Genomic DNA, 22412 nt, shown 5'->3' with positions numbered 1-22412 from the left:
CAGCTGCTTATATCGATTAACTCATAATGTCTGTTGGTTATTCTGTATATCTTTGCTTAATAAGTGGGAGAAATGAATTATTAGTGCATGTACAGTAGTAGACAGAAACTTTCAAAATACAAGAAATTAAATAATTGTGTTCTTAAAGGTTGGGAACCACTGAACTAATTATTCACAAGATGACATCAATAGGAAATATAAGAAAATAATGAAATAAAATAAATGAATTCTTAGGTGGTCAGTAGAATTTCCCATTATTTTAATACTTATTCAGAATCCTGTGCTTATTTAAAGTACCATAGTACTATAAATTGAAAATTCTTTAATTATCATATGGCTTTTTCATTTATGCCGTAACCGGAGTAGATACTTGTTTGCAATTTGCCTCCTTTATTTTGGTCAGGTTTTGCTTGATATTTTAAATTTAGGCTATTAGTTTAAGATTCTATTTTGATCTAAGTAGCATTGATTTATATTTTAGAATTTATATACAGGAAACATGAGTGGCTCTTTAACTGTTTTTCTAATTTATTTATAGTGCATGTATAAAAACCATTTTTATAGCGCATGTATAAAAACCATATATTTTAGAATTTATATACAGGAAACATGAGTGGCTCTTTAACTGTTTTTCTAATTTATTTATAGTGCATGTATAAAAACCATTGAAAATAATGGAATTTAAGATTATCAATTTCATTTTCAGTTTGTACAATTTTTACAGTAGTGTACTTCTTGCTTTATCAAACATTAATGTTAATAATTCTTTGATGAGAATACTCTGATTTTCTGATTTTTAGGCATTATTCTTGTATATTAAAAGTGAGAATTTTCTTTTTGGTATAGTGATGTGTTTTTGTGTTTTCAGACATGATTCATCAACTTCCACTGTTGACAGAGAGACAGTATATTGCAACAGTTCACTCTCGCCTTCAAGACTCACAGCCTTGGAAACTGCCTGGGCTGCAAGCCACTGTTAGACTTGCCTGGGCACTGGCACTGAGGGGAATATCTCAGCTACCTGATGTGACAGGTAAATCGATTTTAGGTAATTTTGTTATGAGAAAGAACCTATCAATTTTAATGTGTTTTGGAAGGGGTGTTATCTTTGTCATTTATAAGCACGAGTATAGGAAGATATCTAGAGTTGTATTAGATTATGGTGTTATGAAATACATACTTTTTATTTTTCTCTTCTCCGAAAAGAAATGATATGAAATACTATTTCTCTTTCTTGGAGCTTGTGACAATGGTCTTTTAGCTTCTGTTTTTCCTTAAGAGTTTTCAAATTTGAAATGACAGTATCACAATATCTTTTTTTCCTAATTACGTTGATTTTAATTATTTTTAAAATAAAGTTATTCATTTATTTATTTTTTAATTGAAGAAATGACTTAAATTTTTTTCCCCCTGTCTACCTCCTTTCTCCCCACTACCTCCTACTCTTTGGTAACCACTAGTCCATTGTCCATTGTCCATGTCCATGAGTCTCTTTGTTTGTCCTGTTCATTTGTTGCTTTTAGGTTTATATCCCACATATAAGTGATATCATGTGATTTTCAAATTTTTTCTGGCTTATTTCGCTTAGTATGATTATTTCAAAGTATTTTTTTTTATTAACGATTTCATTTTTTTACGTTTTTCTTCTCTGTTTTCCTCACACTAATTTTTCATATTGTGTCAAATTGAAAAGTAGTATACTTTTTAAATACAACATATTAGAAAGGAGATCTTAGGATCAGTTAAGAATGGATGTGGGATTGTGACTTAACAATTGCAACTATTGCATATCCTGTTCTGCTGTTTATATTCATGTAATTATCATATTCAAATAGTGGTGTCCTCTAACAGGATGAGAACTGTGCTTTCATTGTAATTTGAAGCACAAAGAGTTGTCATTTGTTTTTATGGTAAATCTGGAAAGCTTTTATTAAGTTTACAATTCATATCAATGTTTTATAGTCAGAAGATTCTAGTATCTTATCAATTACGTGATTCCAGAACATTTTGTTCACTAGTGTCATACCGTTCCCAAGAGTACTGCAGAAAGCAATTTTGTGTGTGCGTATGTTGTCTTTTTTTGGCCAAGTGTTTTTTATATTAAAGCTGATAAATGGCTAATTAGGCATTTATATTCATGAACAAATTCTGTTTCTGGAGTATACCCCCCATTCATTTATAAGTCTTATTTCAGTACTTTCCTGAAATAAAATTTACTCTTTAAACTTCTAAGTGGCTATGTGATAGTTACTCAAATTCATAACTTACTTTTGCCCTGATCTTAAGAGGCACAGTAGAATATGTAACAGTTGGCTATAGAATAATAGATAAGAATAGGCTAGGAATCCAGACCCAGTTTCAAGTTCTAGATCTGTGGCTACTTAATCTCTTTAGTTTTATATGCTTATACCAATTTATAAGCTTTGATTATTAGGGTCATTATCGATATTGACATTTTTAAACTATAAAAATTTTTTTATGAATTTGAATTATAAAAATTACTAGAAAAGATGAGCTTATCTTACATTGCAGAAATAGTCATTTCTTGAAATAACACAAGTTTTAACAAAGATCTCAATTTTGAAAAATTATTTCCTACTCTATAGACATGAAAAATTTATCAAACATGTTTATTACATTATTTGTATAAAGAGTATGTTTGGAATTTTATTAAACTACAAAATTTGAATATACTGTTTTTAGACATTAAAACTCAATTTACATTAAGTTATTAATGCCACTTTATTACCTAATTAATCTTCGAAAAATAGTTCTTAAATTGATCATCATGCAATTTTAATTTCCACATTTCTGAATTCAGGTGAAGGGTTGGAATTATTATTGTTATAAATATTTAATAACTAATTTCAGTAATTGTTATTAGTTATAATAAGAACTAAGGGAGTTTGTATGGTTTGGCTAGATATGTAGGCTTTATTTCGAAATGCAAAACAAAACACAAATCAAAAAGAAAAGTTCTGTTTTCCTCTGGTTGAGATTATGTGGGTTTATATCTATTCCTGACCCTTTTCAAGGCAGTGAAAATGTGCTTTCAGTAGCACTGTGTATTTGGTCAAGTAGGATAAGCTGGGTAGCAGTTCTTTTTCAAAGCCAGATTACCACAAAGTGACCTAGCAGTTTTATGTGTAAAATTTGAAAGACGTAATCAGCAGTGTATTTCTGATGGAAGGATACAATGCCGCCTATAACATGCTATTACCAAAAAACCTGAATGTAAGTCAGATGGGGTCTCTCTAGATCAAACTGCGAATTTTCAGGATATCCAGAAGACATAGCAATATGTTAACTATATCACTGGGACATATGCCACACTTCATGGTGGAAAACTCTAAGGATAAAAGTTCCAGTTTCTTCAGCAAATAAAGGGCCAGGGAAAAATTAAAAAGATGTGGGAGAAGCCTACATATGTGTCAGTTAATTGCAACATATAGTTCTTACTTAGATAGGATCCAAGTAAACCACCTGCACAAAAGATAAAAAGCAAAAACCCAAACCAAAATCTTATAACATTTATGAGACAATTGTAAATTCGACTACTGTCTGGGTATTTGATATTGAGGAATTACTTTTAAGATGATAACGGTATTGTGTATGTATATGGCTTATTTTTGTTAGTTTGTTCTTAAAGTATCCTTTTGAGTTGTATGCAGAAATATTTATGAGTGAAATGTCAAATGGTCTGGAATTTGCTGTAATCTGATTTGGGTAGAGAGGGGGAGCGTATGGAGATCCAGATAAAATAAGATCGACCATAATGAATAATGTTGAAGCTCGGGCATGGGTATGTGGAGGCTTGGTCTTTTTTTTCGATATCTGCTTGAAATTTCCCAAATAAAAAGCTAAAACATTTACAAGAAGACTGGTTTGTTTTCAGGTTAAGATTCTGGTTTTCAGTTTTTGCTACTTGACTACCAAATTTAGTGGATACTTAGATGGTCTTGTTGTTCAGGTTTGGTTTCATTTGTTGGCCGTGAAGCCTTTTTCTGAATGATCCTGTTCATTTTGTTGAGATTAAAGCCTTAGCATTATTTTCATATGTTAATGTTTTGGTAATAACTCCCTGTCTGCATAAGTATTATATCAGATATCTCTGAAGTAATGTTTTAAAACTTATGATGTTACTGTGGTGAGCTTGTGGTTTTCTAATGCACTTTTTCAGTAGTTCTTTGGGGTTTGTGAGTCCATTAGAGTTATATACACAGTCTTTGTTTTCTGCATAACACATGCTAGGAGACTGAGCAATTTTGAAACATCAACAGAGTATTATGAGATATTATAATCTAGTTTAATAACTTCCTTCACATGCTGTTTTTCTAAATATATTTCTAGCTCTGGCTGAATTCACAGAAGCAGATGAAGCAATGGCAGAGCTCGCAATTGCTGACAATGTTTTCCTGTTCCTCACTGAATCCGTAGTAGTGTCAGAAAACTTCTATCAGGATGAATTTTATATTCGTAGAATCCATAATCTCATCACGGATTTCCTTGCACTTATGCCAATGAAGGTAGGTGGAATAATACAGTATGAGTAAAAAGTAGTAGAAGAATTTTGTAAAATAATTTTAAACTCGTCAATTAACCTTATATTTTAGAAAATAATAATCTTTTATTACAGAATACAATTTGACAGTAGTTGTGTTGCACTTGTGAATTAGTTTGTTATTCATGAAAATGAAATAATATAAGATCTGTTAACTGAGAATAAACTAGGAGAAAGACATATTTGACGTTAAGAATGGTTTATAATGAGAAAGTAAGTTAAATGAAAATGCTTGTCTGGGCAGAAAATGATTAATGACATGCTACCCTAGAGATTGATGCTAAAGTTGCCTTATTTATATTTTTATACATCATTTGGAAGAAGCATAGTGGAAAAATCTCCAGTTCCATAGATAATTGTTTAGACTTTTTTTTCCTAATTTATTTCTTTTAATTAGTTTCAAGTATACAGTACATTGGTTAGACACCTATATAGTTCGTAAAAACGATCCTTCCAATTGCTCCCTCCCTCCCCTGACCCTCCACCTAGCCAACGCGTTAATGCAGACTGCATTCCCTATGCTGTGCTCCTCATCCCTGTGACCATCCGTCAGCTACTAATTTGTACTTCTTTAACTCTTCACTCCATTCTCCCAGCCCCCCAAATCCCCTTCCTTCTGCCCGTCACTAAATTGTCCACTATATTTGTGAGTCCATTTTTGATTAGATTGTTCTTTTTATTCCTTAGATTGGGCATATAAGTGAAATCATATAGTGTTTTTCTTTCTCTGTCTGACTTAAATACCTTCTGGGTCCATCAAAGCAATATCTTTTTCCATCCCCTTCCTTTTCATATGTAGGAGTCTTGTTTTCTTATCCTTTCAGCCACTCTATTTTTTGGTTGGAGCACCTAATTCTTTTCCATTTAAGGTACTTATTGATAGGAATGTAGTTGTTATCATTCTTTATTCCTGTTTTTGATACATGTTTTTTCTTCTTAAAGAAGTCCCTCCAACATTTCCTATAATACTGGCTTGGTGGTGATAAATTCCTTTCATTTATTTTTGTCTGGGAAGCTCTTTATTTGTCCTTCAACTGTAAATGATAGCTTTGCTGGATAAATTATTCTTGGTTGTAGATCCTGGGTCTTCATCCTGTCACATATTTTTTGCCAAGCCCTTCTGTACTGCATAGTTTCTTTTGAGAAATCAGCTGCCAGTCTTATGGGTGTTCCCGTGTAAGTAACTATCTGTTTTTCTTTTGCTACTTTTTAATATTTGTATTTAACCTTTGGCATTTTAATTATGATGTGTCTTGGTGTGGACCTCTTTAGATCCCTGTTTTTTGGAATTCTCTGAGCTTCCTGGGGTTTTATCTGCATTTCCTTCACCAGGTTAGGGAAGTTTTCCATCATTATTTCTTCAAACAGCTGTTCAACATCTTGATTTTCTTTAGTTACACCAATCAGATGGATATTTGAACCCTTAATAGTGTCCCATATGCTCCTTAAATTATTTTTATAGTCTTGGCATCTCATCTCTTGCCATTCTGATTGTGTGTCCTTGGTTGGCTTTCCTGTCCTCTAGATAGGGCGTTTGATCCTCTTCTTTATTCATTTTGTTTATGCCTTTGTTTATTCCGTTTAATATACTTCTCATCTCAGATAATGCATTCTTCATTTCAGCCTGGTTCCCTTTTATAATTTGCATTTCCATTTCTATGTTTTTTTATCTCTTTGCTGAATTTATCTACACTTCCCAAAAGTTGATTGAGCATCTTTATAACCAATGTTTTGAACTCTGCATCTGTTAGATTACTGACTCCATTATATCTGGATCTCTGTTCTCTTCTCTCATATGGTTTCTGCTTCTTTGTCTTTCCATTTTGGTTGCCTTTCTGTGTCTATTTCTATGTACTAAGCAACACTGCTAAGTCTCCCAGTCTTATTAATGTAGATTTGTGAAGTAGGTGTCCAGTGGCACAGTCCTGAGAGGGGTTCAGCTGCAGGCCAAATTTAGCCCAAGCCTCTACCCGTCCTGTTGAGATTCAGCAAGCAATCCACAGATGCTGTGCTTATAGTTACCTCAAATGCCACACCAGAAACCGAGGCCAGCTGCTTCCAGTGTGAGTCCAGGCGCTGCTCAGCAAGTAGCACCTGACTCGCTGAGGCTATACCTGGACATGGCTTGGGTGGAGCCACGAGTTGGGGGAGGCAGAGTTTCAGGGAATCCTCTGGGTGGAACAACCTCTGTTATCCAGTTTGATGATGTCAAGGCTATGGCAGCGCTGTGTCCTGCGCACTGGGAGTGGGAGGGCTCAACAGGGAACAGTGGATACCGCCGGTACTTCTTCTGTACGGAGCATGTCTTGCCTTGGCCCTCACTCCGACACTCCGACAGCGTCTCCCTGTAAGTCCTTGATGCCCCCTGCGCATAGCTGAATCAGCACTGGTGACAACAAATCTGTCACCATGAAAATCTGCTCGTGAATGCGGCCCCTTTAAGAGGCATCTGCCGCAGCCTCCGTCTCACTCAGCCGCTGGGGACTGGGCAGCCTTGCATCCTCGCCCTGTCCTACCTTCTGCTGTTGCAGGGTGATTTGGATTTTTCCCTAGTTGTATGGCCTGTTCATCAAGATCTCAGGCGATTTTTCCTTGCTGCTGTTCCTTTTTTTCCATCACAATTTTGATTTGGTTGCCAGAGGGATGAACAGAACCTCTATCATCTACGCCATTTTTTTTTTTTTGGCCTAGACTCTTAATTTTAGTGTATAAATGAGCTGCTTCTGTATGGATAACATAATGAATTTAAGAAATTAATACAAAGGCTACTTTTGAATAAAGGGCTCAAGCTGTAACTTTGTCTAAAAAAGGATTTTTAGAGCTATTTCAGACATTTCCTTTAGAGCATATGCTCTGTGTGCCATTTTGTGCCAAGGAAGCCATCAAAATGGTGGCAGGAAGTAAATGAGGGAGTAAAGCATTATAAAATCACTTTTTGTGTGTGCGTTGAAAAAAGCACCCTTAAAGGATCTACACTTGTAATACTATTGTGCAGTTCTGATATCATATCCTCCCAAAAAGCATAAGGCAAATGGAAAAAGTACCCAAATCAAGGAATGAAGTGCTTATTCATTATTTAATGAATCAAGTGTTTATTTTGTTTCTCCTGTTTCCAGGTATTATGCTAGGAGTTATGAAGAAGATAAATAAGTAGGAGACACATTTCTCTGCCAGCAAAGAATTTATAACCTAGTTAGAGAGATAAGATGTATACACAGAAAAATATGGGTATTAACAGTAAGTAAATGAGATATAGACAGTAAATTACTGTGGATTTATTTAGGTTAAAGATAGCTCACCCAGAACTGGAATAGTCAGGGAGTACTTAACAGATATTTTGAGCCCTCATTGACCTTGAAGGACTTGATAGATGAACATCACAGAATTTTGGAATTGAAAGAAGCCTGCTAATCCTTTCATTTTACATTAGCAGAAATGAAGCTTTAGAAAGGTTAAAGCTTAAAGTTTTTCCTAATTAGTAGTACAGATGGGGCTTTGGTTATGGAAAGATAATTGCATTTAGAGAGTGAAGGATGAGAGAAGTTTTAATAAACAAAATCAAATGGTTTGGATAGGGTAAACAATGAATTTATTCACACAAATCTGGGATATTAGAATTTTTAAAAATAGATATGACTATTTAGGTTATCTATTTCTTGAATGAGCTTTGGTGGTTTGTGTCTGTTAGTACATTTGTCCATTTCAGTTAAATCGATTGGTATAAAGTTTTCTCTAATATTCCCGCATTATACTTTTCGTGTCTGTAGGATCTGTAGTGATGTTTCCTCTTTCATTCTTAATATTGGTAATTTGTGACTTCTCCCTTTGTTTCTTAATTAACTTGGTTAGAGGTTTATCAATTTTATTGGTCTTTCCAACAAACCAGCTTTGGCTTCATTGATTTTCTTATACTTTATTTCACTGTTATTGATTTCTGCTCTTTATTATTTTCTTCCTTTTGCTTTGGTTTTAATTGGTCCTTCTCATTTCAGTTTTTTAAGATAGAAGCTTAGATTATTTACTTGAAACCTTTCTTTTTTCCTAATACAAGCATTTAATGTTATATATTTATCTCTAACTGCTTTAGCTGTCACATAAATTTTGATATGTTGTATTTCCTTTTTTGTTCAGTTTATCTTCTAGTTTTCCTTGAGACTTCTTCGATTGATGGGTTACTTAGAAATGTGTTGTTTAATTTTCAGATATTTGAGGGTCTTCCATATATCTGTCTGTAATTGATTTCTAGTTTATTTTTGTGTGGTTAGAGAACATACTTCATTGAATTTCAATCATGTTGAATTTGTTGAGGTTTTCTTTCTGACCCAGAAGATGTCCTATCTTGGTAAATATTCTATAGGCATATGAAAGGAATGTGTATTTTGGCTCTCTACTGTGGAGGGTTCTATAAATGCCACTTAGGTAAAGTGTTGTTCAAGTTTTTCATATCCATACTAATTTTCTATGTGTTTGTTCTATTGAATATTGAGAGAGGAGTATTGAAATCGCCAACTGAAATTGTGGATTTGTCTAGTTATGATTTTTCTTTTTAGGGGAGAAGTAGTTTTTTATTTCAGCTGGCTTTTAGTTCACACAAATATAAGGTAATGGTTTTCAGCCAGGGCTGTAATGTCCTTCGGAGCATGTTTTGGAAAAGAGAAGGGCCAGCCTTGCCTGTTACAGTAACTAGAGTGGTATCGTTGGTAGTTAGTAGGTAGTCCAGGGATGCTAAACCATTTTTCAGTGTTCAGGATAATCCGACCCAGTGAAGAAATGTCCCACCCAAAATGTCAGTAATGTCCCCATTGAGAAACACTGTAGTTAAACTCAACTTCTCTATAGTAGAAAATGCATTGAAATTTTAATATATTATAAATTATGGATAATAATATCATAATAAAATTCCTAGCATATTTTTTCATGTCATTAAAGTGGCATAGATATTTAAACAAAGCTTTTCTTTTATGTGATAACTTTTAGACAATCGCCTAATTTCCTAATTTCAGTATTAACCCATATAATAAACTTACATATTAAACCATATGTAATACATTTAATAGGTGAAGCAGTTGAGGAATCGGGCAGATGAAGATGCTCGAATGATTCACATGAGTATGCAGATGGGTAATGAACCCCCCATTTCACTTAGAAAGGATCTGGAACACTTAATGCTATTGGTAAGCTGTTATCTTGGAATTGTCATCTCCTCCCTTCCATTATTTTTTCCCAAACTGGAAGATTTCAGGTCTCACCTCTTGAATAGACAAGTGAATTTAATAAAAATGTAAATTTTTATTTAAAAGTAATATTTGAGTTATAGCTGCTTTACCAGTCTTTGTTCACTCTTTGTAGATTGGTGAGCTATATAAAAAGAACCCTTTTAATTTAGAGCTTGCTCTGGAATATTGGTGTCCCTCAGAGCCTCTTCAGACGACCACTCTACTGGGTTCTTACCTTGGGGTGGCTCACCAGCGACCCCCTCAGCGCCAGGTGAGCTTTTAATTTTCCTGCTTTTCTACTCTGGAATGGTAATTGGGGATCCTGAAAACATGAAAAATCTTATTTCGTGATGTTATTGCTATTAACACAAATGATCACTAGTGTAAGTTTCAGAAATTTACACTTTTTCCTTTTATTTAAGGAAATTCGAAACTTTAATTTCTGATTATTTTGATGTTTATGTAGTCAGCCTTTTATAATATACTAGGTATGTGTCAAGTCATTAGAGACAGGAAGTTGTCTAGTCTCTTTATGTGTAACTCATTTCAATTTTATTAGTATTTATTTGTATTAGTCTGTCCTTTGTAGGCATGACGATAACCAATACACATCATTCTTAACAAATTAGGGAAGTTAGGAGAGGTACAAGTCCTAAAGGACAAAGCTTGGAAGTTATAATTGATGACAAAATGCCTATGTGTCATTAACATAGGAAATGCCTATGTGTCATTAACAGATAACATAGGAAAAAGTCCATTTTCTATCCTATATTAACTAAAGTATATGCAGTAACAAATAAGATGGATTGCCGTATCTGTTCTCATCTTTTTGGAATTTCCTGTTTTAGAAGCTTTCGTACTGTGTAATTTTCATTTATGCTAGAATCTAAGATCAGATGCTGTTTCTTTTTACTGTATTTCTTACATTTATTGTTTTATTTTTCTCCCCATTAAAAAATGTTTTGGAGAAGGATTTATTAAAAAATTTAAAGATGTAAAAAACTTTATATTGTAAAAATTTTCAAATGTGGGAGATGAGAGATTAATTATAATGAATATCTAACATCTGAATATTTAATAGCTGTTAACATCTTGCCATGTTTGATTCATCTACTACTGTTATTTTTACTACTTTTATTTTGCTGGAGTACTTTAAATTATAGACAGTGTAACATTTCACCTCTCATTAGTTAGTGTCTCTTAAAAATAATGATATTTTTCTACGTGATTACAGAACCATTGTTACACCTTACAGATTGAACAATTCCCAAAGATCTATAACATTTTCAGTTCCGAGTTCCAACTAATGAATCTGAATAATATTTTTTAGTTGTTGATAATAGATTTATGGAATAAGCAAGAGAAAAAGAAAAACTAATAAATGAACTTACAGAGGAAAAGTGTAGGAACATGGTCAAAACAGAATATGTTTAGGTTACCATCAAAAATTCTTTTTAGTTACTAGATCTTTATACTAAATTTGACTGAGTTCCAAGAATATCTTTGAATTTGCTGGTTAATTTTAGTTGAGTAAATTTCTTCAATGGTTTTGCATACTTAGAATGTGAGTAGTCTTATGTTTTGTGACATTGAGATGTTTTGAAAACTTATGTTCACAAAAATATTATTCTATAATTGCATTAAATTGCTAATTACGAGCTTGAAAAAAAGCAAATTTTCATAAGTAGAATACCAGATTATTTTGGATTTGGGGTGTTAAATCAGCACACTTAAGTACTGCTTTTAGTTAATACGTAGTCTTTATTAGCTAGTCCATTTTGCCTTAAATTTAAGATATGCTTTATGTAAACTAATGGTTTTTCCCTATTTCAGGTTGTCTTGTCAAAGTTTGTTAGGCAAATGGGTGACCTGTTGCCTCCAACTATTTATATTCCTTATCTGAAAATGCTCCAGGGGTTGGCCAGCGGGCCCCAGTGTGCCCACTACTGTTTTAGCCTGCTCAAAGTCAACGGTGGCGGTCATGGTAAGAAAAACCGGATGTTGTTTGTTGTGACGCTCTTGAGTTCAGTATCCCCGTCTATTAAAGAATATTGGTCATTTGTGATAGTTCTGTAAACTTTTTATAATAATAGGGAAAGAAGTACGTCCATGGCTTTATGCATAGTGATGCCTTGATTATCGTCACCCAGATTGGGGAGTTTTACCATTGGCTTTATAAAATACAATTCAGTTTAAGAAATCCGAATTAATATATAAAAAATTTTTAAGAACATATCTGGTGCTCGAAGCAAAGTATATAACCCTGCCACTTAAGTTTGATTTCTTCATAAGTGCATGTTTTCTAAATTTCTGTATTTAATGGTTTTTCTCTTGACCTCCTAATTTCCTCATTTAATTTTCAGACTTAGCTCTGGTTAAACCAAAAACATGGCAAAAGGGAAGGGAAAAGATATTTATTAAACATCTGCCTTGTTAGGTAGATATGATTACTTTCATTTTTACATGTGAGGAAACTGAGGTTTAGAGAAGTAATTTTCCCAAGGTCAGAAGTCATTGGGGAGCCGTGTAGGAACCGAGATCTGCCAGGCTCCAAAGCCAGCCAGTGTTCCGACTACTCTGTCAAGACTTGCTTGTCTTGGCTGCTGTGCTTTTGCTCCCCATGTTTTCTATGTAACGAATAGTGTCATTTACAAATCTAGCCTGTAGTTGTCTCTCTCTAGGAATTTAAGCTCAACATTTGGGAATTATTTGGTGGAAGAAGTCACCCTGTATATTTACATGACAACACAGAGGCTCTCTCCTAGATATGAAGTATATAACTGACGTCCAAAATAATTTACCTTTGTATTTACATGGTCACCACCCATTCTTAGTCTTGAGGAAAAATTCATCCAGAGTTCTAGTTCACAGGTAGATTCTAACCCATTTTCAAACACGCAACTTACATAGACAAGACAACGCACTACTTACCTGGGACAAAGGCAAAGTTTATTGTTTGAAATTTATTCTCTCTTTTCATTTCCAAGCATTTGCTTGGAAATGTTTTTGAAAGAAATTCTGTGCTGTCTGTCTTTACAGTTGAAAATATTCAGGGAGCAGGGGGCAGTCCTGTTTCCTGGGAACATTTCTTTCACTCCTTAATGCTTTACCATGAACACCTCCGGAAGGATCTTCCGAGTGCAGACAGTGTCCAGTACCGTCACCTTCCTTCGCGCGGCATCACCCAGAAGGAGCAGGATGGCCTGATCGCTTTTTTACAGCTCACATCTACCATCATTACGTGGGTAGGTAACCCATCCACAGCTTATGAGAGTATAATTTTATTTGTATTCTAGCACAGTGGATTTAAAGGAGCCCTCCAATTTTTATGTAATGCCTTAAAGTTTATTAGTGATCAATTTAGTGCATATATAGGATTCTGTTCTTAACCTCTTTGTTTCTTTATCTTTAGAGGATGTAGTTATGGTAGTCTTGCTTCTTGTCATAAGCTTGTATGAAAATAGCAGCCTAAATCTAAAAGAAAATATTCAGAAGGGCAAATAAGAATCAGTTATTGGGTTCACATCCTTCTTGAAAGTTTCCCTGTATAGGTGTGGATAGATGTGTGTGTGTTGGTATGTATGCATACATAAATAATATTTTTAATTAGAATGAAAATTACTCTTTCTTTTCTCTCCTAACACCAAGCCATCTTACCTGCCACTGACAAATTATTCTTTATAAAAAAACATTCTTTTCATTACATAATTTCTCTGCTTAGAAATCTCTTCTAGTTATTTCACCAGAGCAAAGTTAAGTTGCTCAGTCTGACATTCTGATGAAGGATAAGAATAGTTTCTTCTAACTTTTTGGTTTTTCCAATAAAGCTTAATATTATTAAACATCAAAACAAAGTTAGTAATTATTTCTCATTGAATCAAAATGGAGTGATATTTGATACCATATATATCTCCATTTTTTCCTCAGAAAAGGACAAGTATTTATATTCATTTATATATTATGTTACAGTAAAACATATTACATGGTTTCAGAAAGGATTTAAAGTGCCTAGGTTAGCTTATGTGACCCTGGGAAACCATTTATATCTGCATGTATTATTTCCCATGCTTAGGGCTGGTAAGGTAATTCTACAAAGGCTATTTCTCTTCCATTCTCTACATTGACTGAGCTAGTGATCTGATTTGATCGACTGGTAGACTTCAAGTATAAGCCATAGCTTTGTGTTTGTGTGTATTAAACCTAGGAATACTCAGTGTAAGTGCTAGAAATTTAGGTGGTCGCTTGTCATTTTTTTTAGCTTTTAAAAATGGAAAGTCTCTCTTGTTCTTTCTGTGCTCCATGCTCAGAGTGAAAATGCTCGTCTGGCACTCTGTGAACATCCTCAGTGGACCCCGGTTGTGGTGATTCTGGGACTCCTGCAGTGCAGTATCCCCCCTGTTCTAAAGGCCGAGCTGCTGAAGACACTGGCAGCTTTTGGAAAATCTCCTGAAATTGCTGCTTCCCTCTGGCAGTCATTGGAATACACCCAGGTAGTGTTATGAGCTCTCTCGTTTATTACAGTTTTGAGTGAGGCTTCATAATTCGTAAAAGCAAGAGCATCCAATTTGAAACTTATACCATGAACTTTCAATTAGGAAGTAACGATTTTGATACTGAGCGTCAGAAACTAATAGGCTGGGATTTTTCTCTTGGATCAGTGACAACTTCACTAGGTTACTGGAGACTGGTTCTTAAGACTTTATTAATGAATGGTCAGAATTTCTCAACTCTATCTTTGAGACCAGCCTTCAGAAGTCATCTGTATTCATTAAATGTGGTGAATTCTCTCTCTTCTCTCTCTCTCTCTCTCTCTCTGCTCTCTCTCTCTTTCTCTCTCTCTCCCTCTACCTACCTACACTCACACACACACACACACATATTTTTTTTTTTTTTACTGCTGCTTCTTTCGGTGCCCTCCTGTCCTATGCCAGAAAAATGAAGTATCTCTATCAACTTTTCTTTCTTTAGATGTAAGCTCTATTGGAATTTTTCTGTCAAGATATACTATATGTGGTAAAGTAAAAAAGGAAAATAATGTGCTCTATAGAGATATTTTTAGGAACATGGTTAGGTGGAATATGTGTCTGGCTTGGAAGTAATACAACACAAGGGGGCCTGTGTTTCTAACATTCATAGAAGCAACTGTTTTGAAGCAGTAAAATCTAATTATTTTCTAACATATGTGTCCTGGAGATGTTAATGATACTTTATAAAAACAGAAATTAAGGGAGTTGATATGTGCTGAGAGGCCTAGTCTCATTTAGTTTAATATTGATACTTCATTTTTTCATTTATGAGTGTATCAGTACTTACCAGTGTCCTAAGTGCTTTAGTGCTTCATTATACCAAAGATGAAATGGGATTGGGTTTAGACAGTTCTATCTTTAGAGCAAGACTTTTTTTTTTGAAAGGATGCCATCTAATAGTATATTCTCATCTTGCAAGAGAGTTCAGTAACATGACATTAAATATAATTAATTATACCATAGACTGTGTATGCTCCTGTGAGATCAGGATAGGACATCTTAACTCAAAACTCTGCCCATGTAAGAAACCTGCCCTTAACAAATGTACTTCTTTGTTTTCTGATGCCAACAGTAGCGGTGGTTATAGAGAGACCAGTGTCTAGGACACTGGTGAGATGTCATCCAATAAATCCTTTTGCGATTCATGCGTAAAATATCTGAGAAAATTTGCTAAAAACACACCTTGGGTACACTTAGAAATTACCAGTTTTCTGAAGCCCAGTTCATTGGAAGCTCTACCTGCCCCTATGCAATTGCTAATGAAAGTACACAGAGACTTCTCAGTTGTCACTTCTTATCGACATTGTAAGATGTGTGGGTGTGGTGGGCGAGGAATATGACTATTATAGTGCAAAGCTATTACTTCGCGTTGGTGAATGAAGAAGACTCTTAACATCTCATTTTTATTATTTTAAGATACTGCAGACTGTAAGGGTTCCAAGCCAGAGGCAAGCTATTGGTATTGAGGTAAAGTTTTCCTTTTCGTTTAAATGCTATATTCATACATTCACGTGCTAGACTAAGAAAACTTATTCTTACCCTGTTAAGTTCCTGTCATTTTCAAATTTAATGTGTTTTCATTTGAAGAGTTTTCTGGTCAATGTTGAAATGGAGATGAAACTTTTTATGAAAGGAACCAAATTACTTTAGGTTTCAGAGTTGGAAAAGGATGTTACATGGCAGCCATCTAGATCGAAAGTTTCGTTTGAACTCAGTTAAATTAGGTTACTTGGGTCAACCTTAAGTGGGACTTTACGTGTTTCTTTTCTCTCTATGCTCCCTCTCCCTTTTCTAAAGAAACATTTAAGATTTCTATTTTTAATTCAAAGTTGGGAACAACATGTGCAAATTTAAAATTCTTCCATCTGATTGATCTAGATGCACATAATACTTTTGGATCGCTTCTAGGCCTTTTGGCTACAATGGAGTGTGTCCTTTCCTCTAAATGAATAATGGTAATATCTGTTATGTGTCTTCTAGTGTGATATTATAGCAATATTAATGAGTTAATGTCTGCAAAATATTTTGCACATTGTAGCTGATTGTTTTATATTACCAAATTTTCTTTATTTTTCTTTGGAAGGTCGAACTAAATGAAATAGAATCCCGGTGTGAAGAATACCCGTTGACTCGGGCCTTTTGCCAACTTATTAGTACCCTGGTGGAGAGCTCGTTTCCTTCTAATTTGGGTGCTGGACTGCGGCCCCCTGGCTTTGACCCTTATTTGCAGTTCCTCAGAGATTCTGTGTTTCTCCGATTCCGCACAAGAGCTTACCGGAGAGCAGCTGAAAAGGTTATGTTCACAGAAAAACATTTTTTCTCTTTATTCATTTATTGCTGCTTTTTTCTGTTAGAGGTGTAAGATGCTAGAAATTCATTTTAGCTTTTGCAAGTTAGTAAGCTTCATAGTCTTAGTACTGGAATGTCTATGGTCTGATTAGTTTACATGCATTAAAAAAATAATTTTGGGCATTAAAACCAAAGCATTGACTTTTAGTGATCAGTAATTTGATATGAATTTGCGTTCATTCAGATCCTTAACTGAACAAACTTTGACCAGAATGGAACCAAAAATATTACACTTTTGTCTTTTGGAAACACAGTATCCCTTTATTGGGATGATTAGGTTAGGGATCGAAGTAAGTTTAATCTTACACCAATTTCTTTTGATTAGTAGCAGTTCTGGGTTGTGGAGTCTGGCTTAGTGGGAAAGCGTGTTATGATCCATTAGGAATGTCTGCCATGGATAGAGAGGCTGAAGGGGCACTGACATTTATGCCCATATTTGCTCTGGTTGCAACACATTCACAACTGAGCTTACCATATATATCATCTTATGTAATTCTGATATTACTGTGAGGCAACTATTAATATTCCCATTTTACAGATGGAGGCTTAGCAAAGTTAAGGAACTTGCCTAAGGTCCAGGACCAGGATTTGAACCTAGGACTCTGATTCCAGATCCAAGCATAACCACTAAGCTATGTAAGAGACCCTTCCAGGTTCTGACGTAATTCACTTTAGTCTATAATACTGTTAATTGCCTCACAGAATACACTTGGATGTATCTTGTAGGGACATTTCTGCTTTATTTTTATAGTTTCCTATTTTTGGACCTGTTGGGTTTATTTGTTTTTGTATTGATGATTATAAAAATAATTAAGTTCATGCTCATTTGGGTGAATTTAGAAAATATAGAAAAGTATAAGAAATTATATCACCTATAATCTTGTTGCCAAAGGAAAGACTTCTAGTCTTTATTCTATGCATGTATACTTAAATTGGTATAATTAGTTAACATTAGTTTCTATCTTTTTTGGCCACTAAACATAGTATCATGAGGATCTTCTTTATAGAGTAAAGATTTTTTGAAATAGTCTTTTTAATGACTGCATAATCATTACCTGTATCTAGATAGTTTATTTATTCATTGCCCTATCATTGGATATAGTTTGTTTCTAATTTAGTCCCAAATGACTGAAGTTCCTTTTTTGTCAATTGCTTTATAATTTTTGCTTCTTATGTAGTAAAAATAAACACCGAAAAGGGTATACATTTTATTTAGGCCCTAGAATTATCTCGTTAACATCCATTTCCTTATTGGATGAAACAATAACAGCAACCATGCCTCATTAATAGAAGTTATTTCAGATGAATAATGGATGCCGATAATTATGACCTCTTCAACAGAGTTCTGATTCTTTTTTGCATTTGTTTTAAATATCTTATTTTCCTTTTCTTAAAAAAGGTCATTATGACCTAAGTATTCAGAGATTCAGTTAGCCACATTCTTTCCAGTTATTATTTTTCACCCATGCATGTCTGCATTTCAGGTGCTGCTACTTGCCCTAGCTACCGCTTATTTCAGTTTCACCCCAACATATTTACCCTAAGAAATTTTCCCTCAATTTGGTGAATTTATTTCACTTGAATGTCTTCAAGTTTAACTTAGAGCACTATATTTTAGAACATTGGTTCCTCATAAAAACAGTGCTTCGATTGAGATAAGTAACAAACAGAATTAGAGGCAATCTATATGTTTATCATTTCTAAAATTCATTATTATGTGGTGAAAATCCTTTTCTTAAATGATCTTGAAAAGTTTGGAAAATATAAAAAAGTGAATAATTTAAAAATAATAATTAAAATCAATGTACAGTCCCAGTTCCCAAACTCAGCCTTAATAAAATTATTTGCAGTGGAAATAATAATTTAGAAAAATACCCTGTTTACAGTTACCAAACAGCCTTTTTAAAATTCTATGCAATGGATTTTTTTAAAATAAAGTCTTAATTTTACTGCCTGCCCCATTGTATATATATTTTCCTTTGGCATAAATATATTTTCTTGTTGTTTCATAGCTTTTAAAAAACATTTTTAACCAAGAGGTGATAATGGGGTCATTTAGGGCAAGCCTGCCAATGATTTTATGTCTTCTTAATGTCTTTGGCTAGAGCCATGGGATAGAACACTGGTCTGGGAATTAAAAGTCCAGGGCTTGACTTCCAGTAAGTTTGCTGCCAAGTTCATGCTGTGAGGTTCACTGGTTTAACCTGGGAAATGAGTGTGATTAGATGAGATAATTTCTCAGATCCTTTACAACCTGAAACTCTTAGAGAAAATGTGAAATATTTGACTTGGGAAAAGTGTCCATATCTGGTGTTTAATTATAAATTGACTATGGCTGGACACTACGTGCTTTAGATTTGTTAATGAAGCCCAAATAACTACTATAGAAATGTTTGGGAAATGCTTTTTCAAATGTTTTACCTTGAAAAATTAGCTAGTTCCGTATCCTTTAGCAAAATAAAGCAAAATGAATTGGGATTGCTATATTGCTTAGCATAAATTAATAAAGTAGACACAGGATTTCACTCATTTTCTAGAGAAAAGTGGGAGGAAGGAAAAACCTAGCAAGGCTATCACCTTGGACTGTTTTACTGTTATTGAAACATTTGTATCTTTCTATAGTGGGAAGTTGCTGAAGTTGTTTTGGAAGTGTTTTATAAATTGCTTAGAGATTATGAGCCCCAACTTGAAGATTTTGTAGACCAGTTTGTGGAACTACAAGGTAATTTATTTGTCACTTTCAAACAAGGTGTCAGCTATTAATAAAACTATTTATAGTTTGTAAATTATATATTATATGTAATATATAAATTATTTGTTTATAAATTAAATTAGAATTTAATCTTTTTTGTGACATTGTATTAGTCATTTTAATTGTCCTTAGCAAGAGAAAATAAAGTAAATTTAATGAATGGAAGACCAAGAGCATCGCCTTACAGATCTTTAGAGAGTTAACATATAATAGGTGACTACTTGCTATGTGCAGATCAGCTCATTTGAAATTACCACTGTATACAGTTTGTGTCATTGTCTCTAAATTGAAACTTCCCTTTATCTGTTTAGATGCCATTTAATTTATAAGTTTCAGACATTTCATAAATCAAGGGTGTGACAAAAATACTAATTTACCATTTCTTGGACTATGTTATGTTCTATTTAGGAGAAGAAATCATAGCCTATAAGCCACCAGGATTTAGTCTGATGTATCATCTTCTGAATGAGTCACCAATGTTGGAGCTTGCTCTTAGCTTACTGGAAGAAGGCGTTAAGCAGCTGGATACTTATGCCCCTTTCCCTGGTATGAGCCTGAATGTCTTTATGTCTTGAAAACAGCTTAGATATTTTCATTTTTGGAAGCTGAGGGTTTGAAATAATCAAGTGATCTCTGAGGTTCTTTTTCACTGTAAGATTCTCTCTATCTACAGTGGAGCTTTTAGGGAATCATACAATGAAGGTATATTAAAAGTAAAAGCAGAGTAAAGGACAGAGACTCTCACTATAACTGTCTCATTTTAGGATCTTTTATAGGTAATTATATCTTTCTTTCACTTTAACATGTTTAACATGCCTAAATTTCAATCTGAAGTACTTTTTTGTTTTGTTTTTAATATGATACTTGTAAAAGCACTATACATAATGTTCACTCAATTTTATTTATTATCATTAATTATCAATAATTAATGATAATTTATTGTCAATAATTATCATTTGTTGAGTGTTTACTATGCACTTGGTGCTTTTAAAAGCACATTACATGCATTAATGCATTTAATCTGCACGAAAGCCCTATGTGGGAGATATCATTATTTCCAGTTAACAGATAAGGAAATTGATGTACAAGGAAGTTTCACATCTTCCCCCAGTGTCAGGGCTGTGATTTGAACGTAGGCAATTTGGCTCTGTACTTTAAATTCGAATGATGGGATTATAAGTGATTCTTATTTATATTTTCAGCTTTTTCCCCCAAGTTTCTCACAATGAGTATGTATTACTCTAGATCAGTTTCTCAGTCTCGGCACCATTGACATCTTGGGCTGAATAATGCTTGGTTGTGCAGGCTGTTGTGTGCTCTGTAGGCATCCACCCACTAGATGACCGTACACTTCCCCAGTTGTGACAACAGAAAGTGTCTCTAGACATTGCCAGATGTCCTCTGCGGCCAAAGTCACCCCCATCTGAAAACCATTGCTCTAAATAATTATGGCAAAGATATAGGAAAAGTGACTGAAAAGCCATTGCATAAAAGTAACAAGCCACAAAAATTACCATGACTTGCATGGGGGAGCATTTTCGTGAAATTGATGAAATATTGAGAACTTGAGGGCTTTTTGAATCTTGAACTTGTCTTTTACCTTGTTTTCCTAAGAACTGACTATGAGTTTCTAAGATTCATGTAGAGTTTTCTAACTTCAACTTTTGGTTTATAGGGAAGAAGCATTTGGAGAAAGCGGTACAGCACTGCCTTGCACTTCTCAATCTTACTCTGCAAAAGGAAAACCTCTTTATGGATCTTCTAAGAGAGAGTCAACTGGCTCTGATAGTCTCTCCTTTAGAACAGCTTCTGCAGGGCATCAATCCCAGAACTAAGAAGGCTGATAATGTGGTGAATATTGCCAGGTAGGTTATATTTGTAGGTAGAAAAACGATGAAATTAATCAGATGGGCATTCTAGCTTTGATTGCCAAATCTGGTCAGATCCCTAATCCTTCAGTGTTTTTTTGCCTCATTTTGTTCTTGCCTTTTCCAGCTCCTCTGATGTTAATTACTCTGAACCTTGTAATATTTTTTCCTCTTCCGAATTATTCTGTGTCCTAAACATTTCTAAGTATAAAACGATATAACCTTAATACCGTTTATCTCTTGTGGGGAATTTAGATGTTTGGAGGATAGGGCTGGGGAACAGACTTTTCACTGTCTATATCTTAGCTTCTGGTGGTTTGCTGGCAGTGTTCTAGGATTTACCAAAGTATCACCCTGATCGCTGTCCTCAACTTTACATGGCTTTCTCCCTATGTGCGTCAATGTCCAAATTTCCTGTTTATGAAGACACTAGTCATTGGATCAGGGGCCTCGCTAATGACTTCATCTTAACTCGATTGACCACCTCTCCAAAGACCCTGTTTCCAAATTAGGTCACTGTGGGTTCAGATATCAACATAGGGATGTTAGAAGAACACACTGGTTAGATGGGGAAACCACTGTCTAATTTACCCAAAAGCACTACGTGGGTAAGAGAAGCCCAGGTTCTAAATTTTCTTTTTTGAGAACAGTGAGAAGCCAAGTTTCATCTCATTGTTTCTCAACTGTTTTCTTGTTTTAAAGATACCTGTATCATGGCAATACTAATCCAGAATTGGCTTTCGAAAGTGCCAAGATCCTCTGCTGTATCTCTTGCAACACCAATATTCAGATAAAATTGGTTGGAGATTTCACACATGACCAGGTAATTGATTTTGTTATTGTTATTGTTAATTTTTGGTGCATTCTCAGTCCATACAGAAGTCATAGTGTCTGTGGAGGAATCTTGTTTGTGGAAAATTTCTCTGACAGTAAGATTTATTTACGATGGGTGAAAACCTACCCATGTTCAAATTTGTATTTCAACATAATACCAAATACCATTTAGAGTGATACTGCACATGCTATAGTATGTGATGATACTATATATACTGTAATATGTGGCTGTAGGGCTTAACGAGACGATTGCTATTCTAAGCACATTGAAGTGATTATGTTTGTAAGTGCAACTTCTGTTTGTTT

At 34.4% G+C, this 22412-nt stretch overlaps 1 protein-coding gene across 1 annotated transcript in view; it reads left to right on the top strand.

Annotated features, from left to right (window-relative positions):
* The window catches only part of NUP205 (nucleoporin 205), a 67439-nt gene that overhangs the window by 12382 nt on the left and 32645 nt on the right, over positions 1-22412 (top strand). The window contains 13 exon segments of the mRNA XM_039860888.1: positions 869-1033; positions 4351-4526; positions 9619-9735; positions 9911-10048; positions 11611-11761; positions 12817-13022; positions 14085-14267; positions 15720-15770; positions 16387-16596; positions 19275-19374; positions 19813-19950; positions 21080-21269; positions 21975-22095. Coding sequence (XP_039716822.1) covers positions 869-1033; positions 4351-4526; positions 9619-9735; positions 9911-10048; positions 11611-11761; positions 12817-13022; positions 14085-14267; positions 15720-15770; positions 16387-16596; positions 19275-19374; positions 19813-19950; positions 21080-21269; positions 21975-22095 — 1946 coding nt within the window.

The sequence above is a fragment of the Pteropus medius genome, unplaced genomic scaffold (genome assembly GCF_902729225.1).
Source record: "Pteropus medius unplaced genomic scaffold, Ma_sr-lr_union100, whole genome shotgun sequence".
Classification (NCBI taxonomy): domain Eukaryota; kingdom Metazoa; phylum Chordata; class Mammalia; order Chiroptera; family Pteropodidae; genus Pteropus; species Pteropus medius.
This window is presented reverse-complemented; position numbering and strand designations above follow the sequence as displayed.